Below are 15,668 nucleotides of genomic sequence, written 5' to 3'. Positions count from 1 at the left end.
ACCCGCCTTCCTCCTTCTCTCCCTCTTTCCTTCTTTCAAAAAACATCTTTACTGAGGTGCAACTGACATATAATAAACTGCACATTTTGGCTAGGTGAGGTGGCTCACACCTGTAATCCTAGCACTTTGGGAGGCTGAAGTGGATAGATCACTTAAGGCCATGAGTTCGAGACCAGCCTGACCAACATAGTGAAACCCCGTCTCTACCAAAATACAAAAATTAGCCAGGTGTGGTGGCGGGTACCTGTAATCCCAGCTACTCAGGAGGCTGAGGCAGGAGAATTGCTTGAACCCAGGAGGCGGAGCTTGCAGTGAGCCGAGATCGCACCATTGCACTCCAGCCTGGGTGACAGAGTGAGACTCCACCTCAAAAAAACAAAACAAAACAAAACTGTACATTTTAAAATGTACAATTTGATAAATATTGACAAAGGTATATATCCATTAAACCATTACCACAATCAAGACAATGAATATATCCTCTGTCTTGACGTTTCCTTTGCTGTTTTGTGTATTTGAAAATTTTCTTTTTTCTTTTTTTTTTTTTTGAGACAGAGTCTCACTCTGTCACCCAGGCTGGAGTGCAGTGGCACGATCTGGGCTCACAGCAGCCTCCACCTCCCGGTTTCAAGCAATTCTTCTGCCTCAACCTCCCGAGTAGATGGGATTACAGGCATGCGCCACCACACCCAGCAAATTTTTGTATTTTCAGTAGAGACGGGGTTTTGCCATGTTGGCCAGGCTGGTCTCAAACTCCTGACCTCAGGTGATCCTCCTGCCTAGGCCTCCCAAAGTGCTGGGATTACAGGCATGAGCTGCCATGCCCGGCCGGAAATTTTCACAATCAAAAGTAAAAAAAAAATATGAGGCAGATCAACAGGGCTTGGTAATTGAATGCTGGTAGTTAACAAGAGAAGGGTCTTGGATAACTCCTGGTTTTGTGGTATAAGTCACTAAGTAAATAAATGGTAGTACCATTTATTGAAATTGAAAACACTGGAGGAGAAAGTTGGTGAGTTCAGTTTTACACATGTTAAGTTTGAGGTCATAATGGGACATCCAAGTAGAAATGTTAAGTAGGCAGGTGGTTAAAAGGAACCATCTGAACTGGAGACATACATTTGCAAATATTGGCATTTAGTAGCTGAAGCCAGGGTGTAGAAATTATCTGAGAGTAAGTACAGAATTGAATGAATAGGCTTAGGGGGAAAAAAAGCTCTGAAAAATTCAGTGTTTTATGATCAGGTAGAAGAAGATGAAGGAGAAAAATATGAGTGTATAGTATGGCAGAAGCTAGGAGGAAATAGGGAGAGAAGATGCCAGGTGTGCTGATTCCAATAAGTCATATTCTGTATATCAGTTTTACTTTTCTCTCAGAAGTAATACATAAACATTATGATCTATGCACCAGTAAATAGGGGCACACTCCTGAAAGATGTGTCATCTTTAGTGCACTAATAAAATTAAATTTCTGAGCCTGTAAAGCTGAGGACTGGACTGTGAGCTCTGTAAATCAACCAAAGTAAATGATACCATGGGATACTCTTGGTACTAGTTGGCTAGCTTTGTTGGTGACCTCTAAGCCTTAGGAAGTCTTTCTTTAGAGCATTTATAGTATTTATTAGTTTTTAAAATGAGTTATATGAAAATAAAATATATTTCTCACTGATATTGGATAGGCTAATATCCACTGCTAGCCTATCCAGTATCAGTGGGAAAGTTGCAATAACCCATTTTTTTTTTTTTTGAGACAGAGTCTTGCTCTGTCGCCCAGGCTGGAGTGCAGTGGCATGATCTCGGTTCACTGCAAGCTCCGCCTCCCGGGTTCATGCCATTCTCCTGCCTCAGCCTCCCAAGTAGCTGGGACTTCAGGCACCCGCCACCACGCCTGGCTAATTTTTTGTATTTTTAGTAGAGACGGGGTTTCACTGTGTTAGCCAGAATGGTCTCGATCTCCTGACCTTGTGATCCACCCGCCTCGGCCTCCCAAAGTGTTGGGATTACAGGCGTGAGCCACTGCGCCCGGCCAATAACCCAAATTTTTACCCTGTAAGATTAGGCAAGGGAAAATAAATTCCTGACATCAGTTTCACTTGAGGACATTTCAGATATGAGCAGCAGCTTTTTATTTATTGTACATGAAAGAGTATTTATTGAAAACATGGTTACTGACAGGGAGCTCCTGGCTGCTCTCTAATTACAATCTTGGCTCACAACTGGAAGTGCTACGTACTTTTTACTTTCCCTCTATTTTATTTTCACCCAAGTTTCCATCCTAGATAGGTAGATCTTATATAAATATATATACACATGTCTTCATAAGTATGGCCTATAAATATATGGTACATTCTTCATTGGGTAGTACCCACCATGCCAGGCCACCAACACTGAATGCCACTGGAGAAGCACCTTTTTCAAACGGCAGTATTTTAATAAAAGTGAAATGTTTTTTTAAATAATTAAGTGGGAATTCTTACCTTTGTTAAATCTAAGAGGCCGACAGAAGTCTACCACAAAGCTATATAATATAGTAGCCTTTCTGGCTGGGCACGGTGGCTCACGTCTGTAATCCAAGCACTTTGGGAGGCCGAGGTGGGTGGATCACTTGAGGTCAGGAGTTCGAGACCGGCCTGGCCAATGTGAAACTCCGTCTCTACCAAAAATACAAAAAAATTAGTGAGGCATGGTGGCACGTGCCTGTAGTCCCAGCAACTCAGGAGGCTGAGGCAGGAGAATCGCTTGAACCCAGGAGGCAGAGGTTGCAGTGAGCTGAGATTGCACCACTGCACTCCAGCCTGGGTGATAGAGCGAGACTCCAACTCAAAGAAAAAAAAATATATATATATAGAGAGAGAGAGAGAGAGAGAGACAGAGAGAGAGAGAGAGATTGAGAGAGAGTAGCCTTTCTGTCTCAGGATCTTAGCATAAAAGCGAATCTGGCTCATTAACAACTTCAACCTCCCTAAAGTGTGGGAATCTTCCTTAACATTCCTGATATATGATTATCCAAGTATGACTTACTGAAATCAGCAAAAGTGCCATCTTCTTTATATATATAGTGCATTTGGAGTACTTGGGTCACTAGCTGATACTTCTTTTTAGAAATTTCTATACTGAGGATGATGAAAGTAAACTCCTTCCTTTGGTGCTTGAGGTATCACAGAATTCTTTTTCAGGGCCCTTTGAGAAGAAGACAAACAATTCATAGTTTGAATGCCTTACACATTTTAGATTTTTCTTGTTTGTTCAATGAAAGAATGTATGAATCAATAAAGTGAATACAGGCCATTTAGTTGGTTCTGAAAAGCTGAGTATATCCTGTTAACCTGGTAAGAACTATTTTAAGAGTCATGGAATTCTTTAGGAGTAGAGTCATCTCCCACATGGTCTTAGGATTCCTGGTTTTTCACCCAGGTGGCCTAGCTTCAACTACGAGTATGGGAATGCTAAGCTTCTGCAAAAAAACCCATAAATAATCATAATAATAAAATAAATAGCAAAGTTTCAGAACCATGAACTTGTCTTGAGCAAAAACAATGCAACTATGCTAAGTCCCATAGCCCCCCTACCCACAAAGGTGATAGAACAAAATTTTTGCTGGGAGGGTGGCTTGCACCTCCAATCGCAGCTACTCACTCTGGAGGCTGAAGTGGGAGGATTGCTCAAGGCCAGTAGTTTGATACTAGACTGGGCAACAAAGTGAGACCGTATCTAAAAAAAATTAAAAGAAAAATTTCCCCTGTGTTTCTTGCTATTGAAGTGAGCTTGGGAGCCAGGGATAGGAAGCAATCGATGAGAAGCAGCGTCGTGTACTGGAAAGAGCGTAGCAACTTGGTTCAAATCCACTTCTATTTATCGTGTGTGTGATCTTGGGCCATTTAGTTACCCTTACTGAGTCTCGTTTTTTTTCATTTTAAAAATGAAGATAATGCTTACTTGGCAGAGTTACTATGAAGATTAAATAAAGAGTAGAAAGCATGTAACACAGCAACTGGCTGATAGAATGAGCTTGATAATGGTGGCTATTACACTTGCATTTGGGCAACATTTCATAAAACATTTATCAAGAAAAAATAAGAATGTTATGATTAATTTTTGTTTTTATTATTTTTAAGTAAGAGCCAGGTGTGGTGACTCACACCTGTAATCTCAGCTACTGGGGAGGCTGAGGTGGGAAAATCACTTGAGCCCAGCCTGAGCAACATACTGAGACCCCTGTCTCTAAAAAAGTTTAAAAGAAACTAGCCAGGTGTAGTGGTATGCACCTGTAGTTCCAGCTATTTGGGAGGCTAAGGTGGGAGGATCCCTTTTGCCCAAGAGTTTGAGGCTGCATTGAACTACGATCATGCCACTGCACTCCAGCCTGGGTGACAGTACAAGACCCTGTTTCTAGATAGACAGATAAATAAACAGATAGATAAATAGAAAATCCATGACCAGGAGATGAGGTAAGGGTTAAAAAGTAAGACAATTCACAATGGCCAAGAGGTGGAAGGAACCCTAGTCTTCATCCAGGACATTTTTGGCTTGTTAAAACTGGGGGTGGGACCAGGTGAGGTGGCTCACGCCTGTCATCCCAGCACTTTGAGAGGCTGAGGAGGGAGGACTGCTTGAGCCCAGGAGTTCAAGACCAGCTTGGGCAACATAGAGAGACCCTGTCTCTAAAAGAAAAAAAAAAACCAAAAACCAAAAAACTAGGGTTGCGGTGGGGGTGTCACTGGTAGCTAGTGCTGAAGGCCAGGGATGCTGGTACATATTATGACATGCATAGGATTTACCCTATGTCCACCCTTAAGAAAGAATTATCCAGCCCAAAATGTCAATAGTGGGCAGGGTGTGGTGGCTCATGCCTGTAATCCCAGCACTTTGGGAGGCTGAGGTAGGTGGATCACCTGAGGTCAGGAGTTCGAGACCAGCCTGGCCAACATGGTGAAACCCTGTCTCTACTAAAAATACAAAAATCAGCCGGGCGTGGTGGCGGGTGCCTGTAATCCCAGCTACTCAGGAGGCTGAGACAGGAGAACTGTCTGAACCTGGAAGGCGGAGGTTGCAGTGAGCAGAGATTACGCCACTGCACTCCAGCCTGGGCAACAGAGCAAGACTCCATCTCAAAAAAATAAACAAAAAAATGTCAATAGTGGTTGAAAAACCTGGACATACATATATATGTGTGTGTGTATATATATATTTATTTCCTTTTTTCCTCTCTCTTGCCTCCTTCCTTTCTTTTAAAGTATACAACTTCAATGAGAAATGGAGCATATTTTATGACAAAAGAAAATCCTATTGATTTTTTTTCTGACTAGAAATCTGATCCATATTGCATCTGGTCCAACAATGTTATGACTGATGTAGCAACAGACTTTCCACCAAATTTTCACTTTACCAATGGAATAGCAGACTTCCTGCCAGATTTTATTGGTTAATGGTAATATAAAATATAAGAAAAAAACAGAACTTCAAAAAAGAGTCAACAATCTGTATCCATCTACATGGTATGTGACCACCATTACTGGGCTTTTGAAGTACCTTGTAGTAGACAAATGATTCTTAATTTTTAAAAATGCAAAGTGTCTTGGTATTTGTGTATGACATTTAAACTCAGAATTTATGTAGTATAGAAAAATACTCACCAAAATATTTATAAGCCACACACTTAAAATGCATTGAACATTTATGAAAGCTCCAAAATTTAAACCATAGCATATATATTTTTTATAAAATAGAAAAAAACCAAATATAAAGTATATTGTTTGCTCTTTACACATTTTGATTACACTGAATTTGTTAATTTAGTATTAGTTCAAATAAACATTGTTATTTAAAAAATACTGAGTACATGATTAAGATGAATTGTTTTCCATCAGAAAAAGAACTTTAGGAGTACATAATGGTCTACAGGTGCTTCCCATCCAAAACACTAGGTCTTCATCTTTTGTTTCTTAGACCACTCAGGTGCTTCTTTTTTAGTCTGTTTAAAAAAAGAAAAAGAAAATCCGATAAAATGCTTACAAGGAGGACAAGAGAGGCAATTCAGAGAACTATATACATTGAAGTTTTTTTATGTAAACTATACTAAAAAATTGCTTTTCTTAATTCAGAAAGGATACTTAAGGGCAAAGACTTTGTCTTTTGCCATAAATAATCTCCCACCTAGTAGGTATGTGGTAGAAAAAACATACATTTGTGTTTTCTTGCTCAAAGCCTATACTGAAGATTTTCTGGGGATGTAATTATTTTACGAATTGATTTTATTTTCAAAGAGAATTATAAAAAATCAAGGACATGACTTCTTTTTAGTTGTCTCATCTATATAGGTAATAGATATTCATTCACTCAATAGATATTTATTAAATAATTACTGTATCCAAATTATTGTGTTTTGGATCTTACGAATTTCTAAGTATTTACCAGAGTACTTCTTGGGTTTATTAATCATTTCAGCCTAAAAGGAGACAGGCTGTACAGAATAGAAAGAAAAAGGCAGGGGAGGTGAATTACAGAATAAAACGTTCAGAACTTCACTGATTCCAGTCAAAGTATCCTATTTTGGCTGGGCGCGGTGGCTCATGCCTGTAATCCCAGGACTTTGGGAGGTTGAGGTGGGAGGATTGCTTGAGCCCAGGAGTTCGAGACTAGCCTGGGCAACATAGTGAGACCCCATCTCCACGAAAAGAAAAAACAAGTTAGCCAGGCATGGTGGCATGCACCTGTAGTCTCAGTTAACACGGTAGGTGGAGGTAAGAAGATCACTTGACGATGGGTGTGGTGGCTCATGCCTGTAATACCAGTACTTTGGGAGGCCAAGGATGGTGGATCACTTGAGGTCAGGAGTTTGAGACCAGCCTGGCCAACATGGTGAAACCCTGTCTCTACTAAAAATACAAAAAATTAGCCAGGCATGGTAGTGCACACCTGTAATCCCAGCTACTCGGGAGGCTGAGACAGAAGAATTGAACCTGGGAGGTGGAGGTTGCAGTGAGCTGAGATTGTGCTATTGCACTCCAGTCTGGGTGACAGAGCAAGACATCATGTAAAAAAAAATCACTTGGGCCCAGGAGGTCAAGGCTGAAGTGAGCTGTGATCATGCCACTACACTCAAGCCTGGGCAACAGAGCAAGAATGTCTTAAAAAACAATTGAGAGGAAGGTACAGAGATATCCCATATACTCTCTGGCTCCAAACATGCACAGACTCCTCCATTATTAATATCCTTTAGCACAATGGTACATTTGTTACCACTGATGAACCTACACTGACATATTATCACCCAAGGTCCATAGTTTACATTTGGGTTCACTCTTGGTACTATGCATTTTATGGGTTTGGACAAATGTCTATAGACAGGCATCCACCATTATAGTATCATAATAATATATAGTATCACATAATATTTTCACTGCCCTAGAAATCCTCATAGATTTTTGCATCTACATTCATGAGAGATATTAGTCTGTAGTTTTGTTTTCCTCTAATATCTTTGATTTTGGAATTAGGGCAATGCTGGCCTTGCAAAATGAGCTGGGAAGTATTCTCTCTGCTTCCATCTAATGAAAGAGATTGTAGAGAATAGGTACAATTTTAGCTGGGTGCTGTGGCTCACACTGGGAGGCCAAGGCAGGCAGATCACTTGAGTTCAGGAGTTCAAGACCAGTCTGTGCAACATGGCAAAACTCTGTCTCTACAAACAATACACAAATTAGCTGGGCATGGTGGCATATGCCTGTAGTCCCAGCTACTAGGGAGGAAAAAGGGGGAGGGGAGGAGAGAGGAGGGGAGGGGAGGGGAGGGGAGGAGAGGGAGGAGAGGGGAGGGGAGGAGAGGGGAGGGGAGGGGAGGGAAGGGGAGGGAAGGGGAGGGAAGGGAAGGGAAGGGAAAGGATTCAACAGTGAACCCATCTGGACCTAGTGCTTTCTGTTTTGAAAAGTTATGGAATAAATTCCTTCAATTTTTGTTTTTTCACTTCTGAAAAGAATAATTTTGCAGGATACAGAATTTTAGGTTGGTGGTTTTGTTCTTTCATAACCTTAAATATTTCACTCCACTCTTTCCTTGCTTGCATTGTTTCTGAGAAGTCAGATGTAATCCTTATCTTTGCTTCTCTATAGGTAAGGTGTTATTTTCCTTGGGCTTCTTTCAGGATTTTTTTTTTTTTTTTGAGATAGGCTCTTGCTCTGTCACCCAGGCTGGAGTGGTATGATCATGGCTAACTATAGCCTCAACCTCCCGGGCTCAAGTGATAGTCCCGCCTCAGCCTTCCGAGTACCTGGGAATATGGGTGCATGCCATCACTTTCAGCTAATTTTTATATTTTTTATAGAGATGGGGTTTCGCCATGTTGCCCAGGCTAGGATTTTGTCTTTATCTCAATTTTCTGTAGTTTGAAAATGATATGCAAATGATATGCCTAAGTATAGTCTTTCGTTTTTTGTTTTTTTCTTTTTGCATTTATCTTTCTCTGGGTCTGTGGTTTGGTGTCTGACATTAGTTTGCGGGAAATTCTGTCACTGTTTCAAGTATTTCTTCTCTTCCTTCTTCTAATATTCTCATTAAATATATGCTATAGCTTTTGTAGTCATCCTTTAGTCTTTGGATATTTGGTGTTAGACCTTAGTTTAGGGGAAATTCTGTCATTATTGTTTCAAATATTTCTTCTCTTCCTTTCTTCCTTCTCTTTCTAATATTCTCATTAAATATATGCTATAGCTTTTGTAGTCATCCTTTAGTCCTTGGATATTCTCTTTTTTAGAGGTTTCTGTTACAATACCCTTATTATTATTATTATTATTATTGGTGGAGACAGGGTCTTGCTCTGTTGCCCAGACTAGAGTGTAGTGGCATGATCATGGCTCACTGCAGCCTTGACCTTCCAGACTCAAGCGATCCTCCCACTTCAGCTCTTTGAGTTGCTGGGACCACAGGTGTGCACCACAGTGCCTGGCTAAGTGTTTTTTTTTTTTTTGGTGTGTGTGTGTTTGTGTGTGTGTGTGTGTGTGTGTAGACAGGGTCTCTTATGTTGCCAAGGTTGGTCTGGAACTCGAACTCTTGGGTTCAAGTGATCCTCTCACCCTCCCAAAGTGCTGAGATTACAGGCATGAGCCACTGTGCCTGGCTTGAAATATTCTCAAGGTAAGAGATTCTTTCCTCAGCTACGTCCACTGTACTAATCAGGTTATCAAATGCATTTGTCATTTATTTTTTTTTTCTGAGACAGAGTCTCACTCTGTTGTCCAGGCTGCAGTGCAGTGGCACAATCTCGGCTCACTGCAACCTCGGCCTCCCAGGTTCAAGCAATTCTTCTGCCTCAGCCTCCCAAGTAGCTGGGATTACAGGTGCCTGCCACCACATCCGGCTAATTTTTGTATTTTTAGTAGAGATGGGGTTTCACCATGTTGGTCAGGCTGGTCTCGACCTCCTGATCTCAGGTGATCTGCCCGCCTCGGCCTCCCAAAGTATTGGGATTACAGGTGTGAGCCACCGCACCCGGCCAGCATTTGTCATTTCTGTTACAGCAGTTTTGATCTCTAGTATTTCTCCTTTTTGGGGGGTTCTTTCTTAGGATTTTCATCTTTCTGCTCACAGTGCCCATCTGTTCTTGCATGTTGTCTACTTTATCTATTGCAGCCCTTGGCATACTAATCATAGTTGTTTTAGGTTCTCTGTCTGTTAATTCCAACATTTATGGCACAATTGACTCTGGTTCTGATGCTTGCACTGTCTCTTCAAACTGTGTTTTCTGGCTTTTAGTCTACCTGGTTAAGTTTTTCCTGATAACTGGACATACTGTACTGGGAAAAAGAAACTGCTGTAAATGGGACTTTGGTAATGTGGTGGTAAGGTGTGGGGGTAGGGAAGTCATCCTATGGTCCTATGATTAGGTCTCAGTCTTTCAGTGAGAGTATGCCTCTGGAATATGAACTTCACACACGTTTCTCAGTTTTTTTTCCCTTCTTAGGTGGGCCATGATGGCTAGGTGGGCTGGATTGGGTATTGGGTTTTTCCTGGGTCAGTTAGGCTTTGATAAAGCCCCAGCAGGGTAGCTTCTAGTTAAATAGTTTCTCCTGAGGGGAGACCTTGTTGAGAACTGAGTTCTCTAACATATTTCAAAATGTTCTCTTTTCCCTCACACTGCTGGAAACGGAAGCGGATTTTCTCCCAATATTTACTGTAAGAACTAGGTCAAGCTTCTAAAGTTAAAATTCACAAAAGTGTGGGGGTTCTTCTATGACTAGAGTTTTTAACTTTCAGACTTGTCCATACCTAACTTCTAGCAGTTACATTCAGGTTTTCCTACCCCAACACTGGTTCCCATCCATGGGAGTTTTTGCTCTGATACATCATCATTCTCTGTATTGGCCTATCTGTCCAATTTTGGGGGCAGCAATTTGCTTTGTGACCTCACTTCTCTTATGTATTTAAGAAAAGTTGGCTGGGTGCGGTGGCTCACGCCTGTAATCCCAGCACTTTGGGAGGCCAAGGTGGGGGGGATCACCTGAGGTCAGGAGTTCAAGACCAGCCTGGCCAACATGGTGAAACCCCGTCTCTACTAAAAATACAAAAATTAGCCGGGCGTGGGGGCAGGCACCTGTAATCCCATCTACTTGGGAGGCTGAGGCAGGAGAATCGCTTGAACCTGGGAGGTGGAGGCTGCAGTGAGCTGAGATCACGCCATTGCACTCCAGCCTGGGTAACAAGAGTGAAAAACTGTCTCAAAAAAATAAAAAAAGAAAAGTTAATGATTTTCCAGCTCAGCTTTTTACTTGTTGTTAAGATAAGGAAAAGTCAGAGTAAAACTAGGGAATTGCATGATTCTTATACAATCAGATAGATTTGGATGACTGGGAAAGGTGAGCCAGCTAAAAGTCTAGGGTGCTCACTATTCTTGGTCATAGAAGAACAGGTATGCCATTGTTCTTTATTTTATTTATTTATTTATTTTCAGATGAAGTCTCACTCTGTTGCCCAGGCTGGAGTGCAGTCACGCAATCTCGGCCCACTGCAACCTCCGCCTCCCGGGTTCAAGCAATTCTCCTGCCTCAGCCTCCCGAGTAGCTGGGACTACAGGCATGCACCACCACCCCTGGCAATTTTTGTATTTTTAGTAGAGATGGGGTTTCACCATGTTGGCCAGGCTGGTCTGGAACTCCTGACTTCAGGCGATTCGCCTGCCTCGGCCTCCCAAAGTGCTAGGATTACAGGTGTGAGCCACCGCACCTGGCCACCATTGTTCTTTAAATTGCAGGTCCCAACCCATGGGTAATGAACTCTAGTAGGTAAAAGACCAGAATTGAGAAAAAAAAAAAATAGCATAGAAAATATTAGAGTATTGGCCATAGTAGGGGTAAGTTCTGTTTTGAGAAACTGTGTGATCATCACTAGGTCATAATGTAAATTGTTTTCTCAACTGTGACTCCTGGCCAAAAAGGTGAAAGCAACTGCTATAAACTAAGCTACAGATCCTCAGGATTATACCAAAGGATGCAGAATTGGTTTGTACATTTGCATTTCCTCAATCAGCTGATACTAAAATTTTTACTACTACTATGTGTTTACAGGGAGAAGGTAAATAAAAACTTTGGCATTAAAAAGGAATCTTAATACTCAGAAAGGGCGGTATAAGAATTTCAATGGCAGACAGTTCTTTCTGACTCTCCTTTTATCTGTGTCTGTTACACTGCAGACCATTACTCCCACCCCTAATATGTTTTCTCCTTAGATGTGTTAATGAGACAGATTTGCCACAGTCAAGTGTACCTTGTGTCTTGGGGGTTAACTGCCTTGCTACTTCATAGGGTGACTTTTCAGATGTTTTATCACAACCATTTTAATTTCAAAGTCTGTTCCCATAGGACTAAGATATGTTCCTTATTCCCAGGTTATTTTGGGTGAACTTCACCATCATTGTCATGTTCTAACCACATTTCACTTAGAAGACTGGCCCCTTCAGGATCTGGCCCATACTTACATATCTAATCCTATTTCTTGACACTCTCCAACATGAACTCAATTATTTGTACTTGGGATTAGTTTAATAGCATTTATTTGACTAACTACTCTGTGCCAGTCCTTGTGTTAGGTTCTGGGGATATAAAAATGAATCAAACCCTGTTACAGAGGCTGCTGGGATCACGCCTCGGCCTTTTGGCTGAGATCAAGTGCAGAGGTTGCTGGCTGTCTAGCCTATATCTATTTTCCCCTTCTTAATAACAGAACTCTGATTTTATCAGTAAAGCAATAGATTCACCCTGTATAAAACATTTATCAGCCTTTCTTGCTGCTAGGTGTGGCCACACGCCTAAGTTCTGGCCAATGGGATATAAGTTGAAGATGTTGGGTAGGACTTAGGGAAAAACTCCTTTGGAAAGGGAGACTATTTTCCTCCCTTCTTCTCGCTTCCTGCTTAAAATGCAGACATGATGGCTGAGGCCAGAGCAACCATACTGCGATTCTAAGAACAGACGCCACACTCTAAGGATGGCTGAAGAGAAAGGAAGAGGGAACCTAGGTTCCTGATGACTTCATAGGGCCACATACTTGTCCTGAAATAGTTATCTCCAGGCCTGTATGTGAGAGACCGAACAATTTGCTAAAGCTGCTGAACTAGCAGTGGGACACAATTCCTAAAGATGCTGACTCTTATACTCTTAGTTTATACCATTTATCTTATCTCATGTTGTATCTTCAGCATGCAGGAAAGTGTCTCGTCAGCAGTAGGTGTTCGATGGCATGCCTCCTTTGATTTTTGTGGTTTGAGCACTGTATAGTACAGTGGTTAAAGCACAGGTTCTAGCCATTTATTAATTTTGCAAAGTGGGCAAATCGAGGACTTCTCAGTTACCTCATATATTTTCTCCATAGCATTTGTCATGTTTTCACATCTTATTCAATTTATTTGTTTGTTTGTCAGTTTATAGTCTATCTCTATCCATGAATGTAAGATCCACAGAGGCAGGAATTATTTATATCTCTACTGCTTGGAATAGTACTTGGCACAAAGTAAGTGATCAAGAAACATTTTTCAATGAATGAATGAATGTTTGGGTCTGCTGTGACAGAAGCCTTTCAGTTCTATTTAAGTCTGGACATAAAGTTTCATGTGAGTCTATTCAAGCCTTTCTACTATGCAAGACAAAAGAAAATTCTACTACAGTAATGCAATAATATGTTTCTAACTAATCAGGCAACATCACCCTTTACAAGCATCAGGGGTAGTACTTGTGATTCTAAGCAACAGCCCGATTTTTGAGTGGAAATGGTAAATAACCAGTAAGGCATGGAAACAGCATATTTTGCTGTATGAACTCAAATTTACTTATATCATTCAAAGATATTTTCAATCCTTCGATTGGTGAACTTTTTCCTTCGGTTATATTATTCTCTGAAATTCAGGTTCTCTGTTAATTACATTAGCATAGAGTATGTCAGAGTGATTTCTCATCTACATTAGTATGTAAATCTCATCACTACCAAAATTTGAACAGATTCCAAGTAGATAATACTACTTCTGAAAAGTTTATTTCTGATTTTCATAAAATGTATATTCTTCATTTCCAGATATTTTAGTCAGTAATGTGCTAGCCATTAGTGATAGCCCTAAGTTCCAGACACTGGAAGTTTCTAAGCTTTTATCAGCTCCTGAGATAGATCATGGATAAGTAAACTATGGTCCATGGTCTGTTCTTGTATGGGCTGCATGCTAAGAATGGTTTTGACATTTTTTTTTTTTTTTGCGATGGACTTTGGCTCTTGTTGCCCAGGCTGGAGTGCAACTGTGCAATCTTGTCTCACTGCAACCTCTGCCTCTTGGGTTCAAGCGATTCTCCTGCCTCAGCCTCCCAAGTAGCTGGGATTACAGGCATGCGCCACCACGCCTGGCTAATTTTGTATTTTTAGTAGAGATGGGGTTTCTCCATGTTGGTCAGGCTGGTCTTGAACTCTCGACCTCAGGTGATCTGCCTGCCTTGGCCTCCCAAAGTGCTGGGATTACAGGCGTGAGCCACTGCACCTGACCTAGTTTTGACATTTTTTAAAAAAGGTAAAAAACAAACAAACAAAGAATATACAACAGAGTTTGCTGGCTCTTGGTAATTGATTGTTAAAATGGGCACAGCAAAATAATTCAGATGTATAATTAACTGATTTTTGGAGAATTGCTTGAACCCGGGAGGTGGGGGTTGCAGTCAGCCAAGATTGCGCCACTGCACTCCAGCCTGGGTGACAGAGTGAGACTCCATCTCAAAAAAAAAAAAAAAAAAAAAAAAAATTAACTGCTTTTTATTTTGATAATTCCATTCTTTTAGCTGTTTGATCAGCAGTGTTTCTTTTTTCTATTTTATTAAAGTTACTTCCCTTTATATCCATAAGATGGTGCTTTATATGACAAAATTTGACATTCTGCTTCAGGTATTAATGAGATTAATCATTTAACTGAGTAGGGTCCTTATTTTAAACATAAGGCTTATAGGCTTCATAATATGAAGTGCTTTACAGATATATATAAACTATGCATATATATTTTACATACACATTTTATATATATATATATATATATGTATACAAATTAATAAAAACCTTAAATTGTTAGTGGAGTATTAACAGGCCCTAAAGTATACTATATTCCAGATTTAGGAAAGAGAGCACAAAGCCATTGCAGAAACAAATGACAAGACTAACTGGAAACTTACTGGAAGTAATTTACTATGTTACAAGGTGATTTTGGAAACAAATAACTGATAAGATAGATACTTCTGTATCATCCAGAATTAGCCAGCTAAAACGTTAATATATAACACGGGGATTATAACCCATTGAGAGGGTTAGTTAAAATTAGAAAGAATGATGACTGATAAATGCAGACATAGTAAGCCTGGTGGATTACTCCTGTAATCTAAAAAAAGAGCTAGAAATTAAGAATCTATTAGTGTTTAACTAGTACCACTTCTCTAAGGAAAAAAGTCTATGTCTGGTAGATATCATTACTTTGTTTTCCAAAAAAGATATAAACTGGAAATCAAATAAATAAATATTGAGAAGTCCTCATAGGCAGGGCCCAACTTAAGTGAGTTTAAGACAGTTGATCTGGCTTTACTACTAACAAAATGTGAAGCTGTCTGAGATCAGTTAGTTTCATTCCATGCTCACCAAAAAATTCCTGATTTCTAGTTTAGCTCACCAGCTAAATTAAATAACATCAGGAAGAGGTTACAATTAGTGTTCCTGACACTAGAAATTAAAAAATGAATATTTAAAAATGTATATGTAAACAGCTAGATATTTTGAGGTCCAGTCATACTTTGGTGAGATGAGTCTACATTCAACATAAAAAAGTGAGATCGGGCCAGGTGTGGTGGCTTATGCCTGTAATCCCAGCACTTTGGGAGGCCGAGGTGGGCAGATCACTTGAGGTTAAGAGTTTGAGACCAGCATGGCCAATATGGTGAAACCCCGTTTTTACTAAAAATACAAAAATTATCTGGGCATGGTGGCGCGTCCCTGTAATCCCAGCTACTCAGGAGGCTGAGGTGGGAGAATCGCTTGAACCCAGGAGGCGGAGGTTGCAGTGAGCCGAGTTTGCACCATTGCACTCCAGCCTGGGCGACAGAGCAAGACTCCATCTCAAAAAAAAAAAAAAAAAAAGTGAGACCAGAACTTCTAAACACAAATATGAC

General features: G+C 40.5%; 1 protein-coding gene across 6 annotated transcripts in view; it reads right to left on the bottom strand.

Annotated features, from left to right (window-relative positions):
• Nucleotides 1-5,374: 5,374 nt before the first annotated feature.
• PIBF1 (progesterone immunomodulatory binding factor 1) overlaps nucleotides 5,375-15,668 on the bottom strand; it is a 233,908-nt gene continuing 223,614 nt past the window's right edge. For all 6 annotated transcript variants that reach the window (XM_024230714.3, XM_024230719.3, XM_024230716.3 and 3 more), the window contains one exon: nucleotides 5,375-5,971. In XM_024230714.3, coding sequence (XP_024086482.2) covers nucleotides 5,921-5,971 — 51 coding nt within the window. In that variant the 3' untranslated portion in view covers nucleotides 5,375-5,920. The remainder of the gene's footprint in view (nucleotides 5,972-15,668) is intronic.

Source organism: Pongo abelii, chromosome 14 (assembly GCF_028885655.2).
Source record: "Pongo abelii isolate AG06213 chromosome 14, NHGRI_mPonAbe1-v2.0_pri, whole genome shotgun sequence".
Classification (NCBI taxonomy): domain Eukaryota; kingdom Metazoa; phylum Chordata; class Mammalia; order Primates; family Hominidae; genus Pongo; species Pongo abelii.
This window is presented reverse-complemented; position numbering and strand designations above follow the sequence as displayed.